General features: G+C 34.0%; 1 protein-coding gene across 1 annotated transcript in view; it reads right to left on the bottom strand.

Annotated features, from left to right (window-relative positions):
- Positions 1-25: 25 nt before the first annotated feature.
- Positions 26-1,306, bottom strand: part of ERI1 (exoribonuclease 1) — a 29,522-nt gene continuing 28,241 nt past the window's right edge. Inside the window, exon 7 of the mRNA XM_008590162.1 lies at positions 26-431. Coding sequence (XP_008588384.1) covers positions 189-431 — 243 coding nt within the window. The 3' untranslated portion in view covers positions 26-188. The remainder of the gene's footprint in view (positions 432-1,306) is intronic.

Raw genomic sequence — 1,306 nt, 5'->3', positions numbered from 1 at the left:
ATGAATTCAATATGCCCTCCCACAAAAATCTGTCCACATACATATATTTATCTATCTATTATACGGTAATAAGATTTTTAATGTTTAAGGTGCTTGAAGTTTGTACTGCAGGACTAATTCAACAAGTATTCATCCAATACCTCTTTGTAGCAACTCCAATTAGAATGATCCCACAGACAAAAATGCTGTTACTTTCTAAAATGTGGCATTTGTGGAGGTGGAGTGCCCTCTATCGGTAAGGAAGAGGACACACTCATTAGCTGTCCTGCGTGCATTTTCTCATTGATTCGGAGATCACATCCATCCTGAAGCATTCGAATTGCTATTCGGGCAATATTCTTAGAGTCATCAAGACCACTGTGAGGACGCCCATCATAATCCATCCCTAATTTTTCAAGCATTATTGCCAGTTTGGTTTGGCTTCTAGGAACCTGAAAAATAAAGAGCTCAGTAAATAATTCTTTAGTGTTCTAAACTGCAATATAAGCCACAGTTAAATTGGAAAACCAGAAACCAAAAATTAACACTAATAGTTAAATAAAGTTAGGGAAAGGGCAATACTTTTGGTCAAACGAAAGAAACAATTAACAAATTTTCATAGCTTTAAAAAACGACCGTAGAGTTTTGGCTGAAAAGACAAACAGAATTCTGAGACATCTAAAACCTTCGCAGTTTTGTAATTTAACAAATTATTTATTAAAGGGAATGCATTATTCTGATATTTAAGTTGAAGATGTATCTTTTTAAGCCAAACTAATTATTTTGCATAGTATTTTTCTGTAATGTATTACTCTACTTGACAGGCTCCTTAGACAGATACAAAGAATATTTAGCCTTTTTTAGATGACTAAATATAATGAAGATCAAGAATGAAAGATGATGCTGTATGGTATTTTTCAACCTATTGAAAAACTTGCTCCATTTTGATAAATACAAAAAATCTCACAAACTCCCCAAATTCCAATATGCTACTCCACTTCTGAGAACCATTGTTATGTTTTCTGTATATCTCTATCAAGAAGATTTGTTAAGTTTTATGTTCTGTATTTTGTATAGCTATGTCACCGATGCAACTTGGAGCCTCAGATTCTTCATCTGTAAAATGAGTCTAACATCAGCACTATTCACTCACAGAGTTACTGGTACAATCTCAAAACAAATGATGTAAAAGCATCATGATAAACATCAATAGTTATCTTAAGCTGTAATACAGCAATGCACTCTGTGTTTTCCACTAAATATCCCTTAGAAAATGCTTCTAAAAAGAACTTTTCCATCTCTGCTTGGCGCGGCTCCACACTGAGAC

Source organism: Galeopterus variegatus, unplaced genomic scaffold, assembly GCF_000696425.1.
Source record: "Galeopterus variegatus unplaced genomic scaffold, G_variegatus-3.0.2 Scaffold5889, whole genome shotgun sequence".
Lineage (NCBI taxonomy): Eukaryota > Metazoa > Chordata > Mammalia > Dermoptera > Cynocephalidae > Galeopterus > Galeopterus variegatus.
The sequence above is the reverse complement of the archived record's forward strand: the minus strand, read 5'-3'. Positions and strand labels throughout refer to the sequence as shown.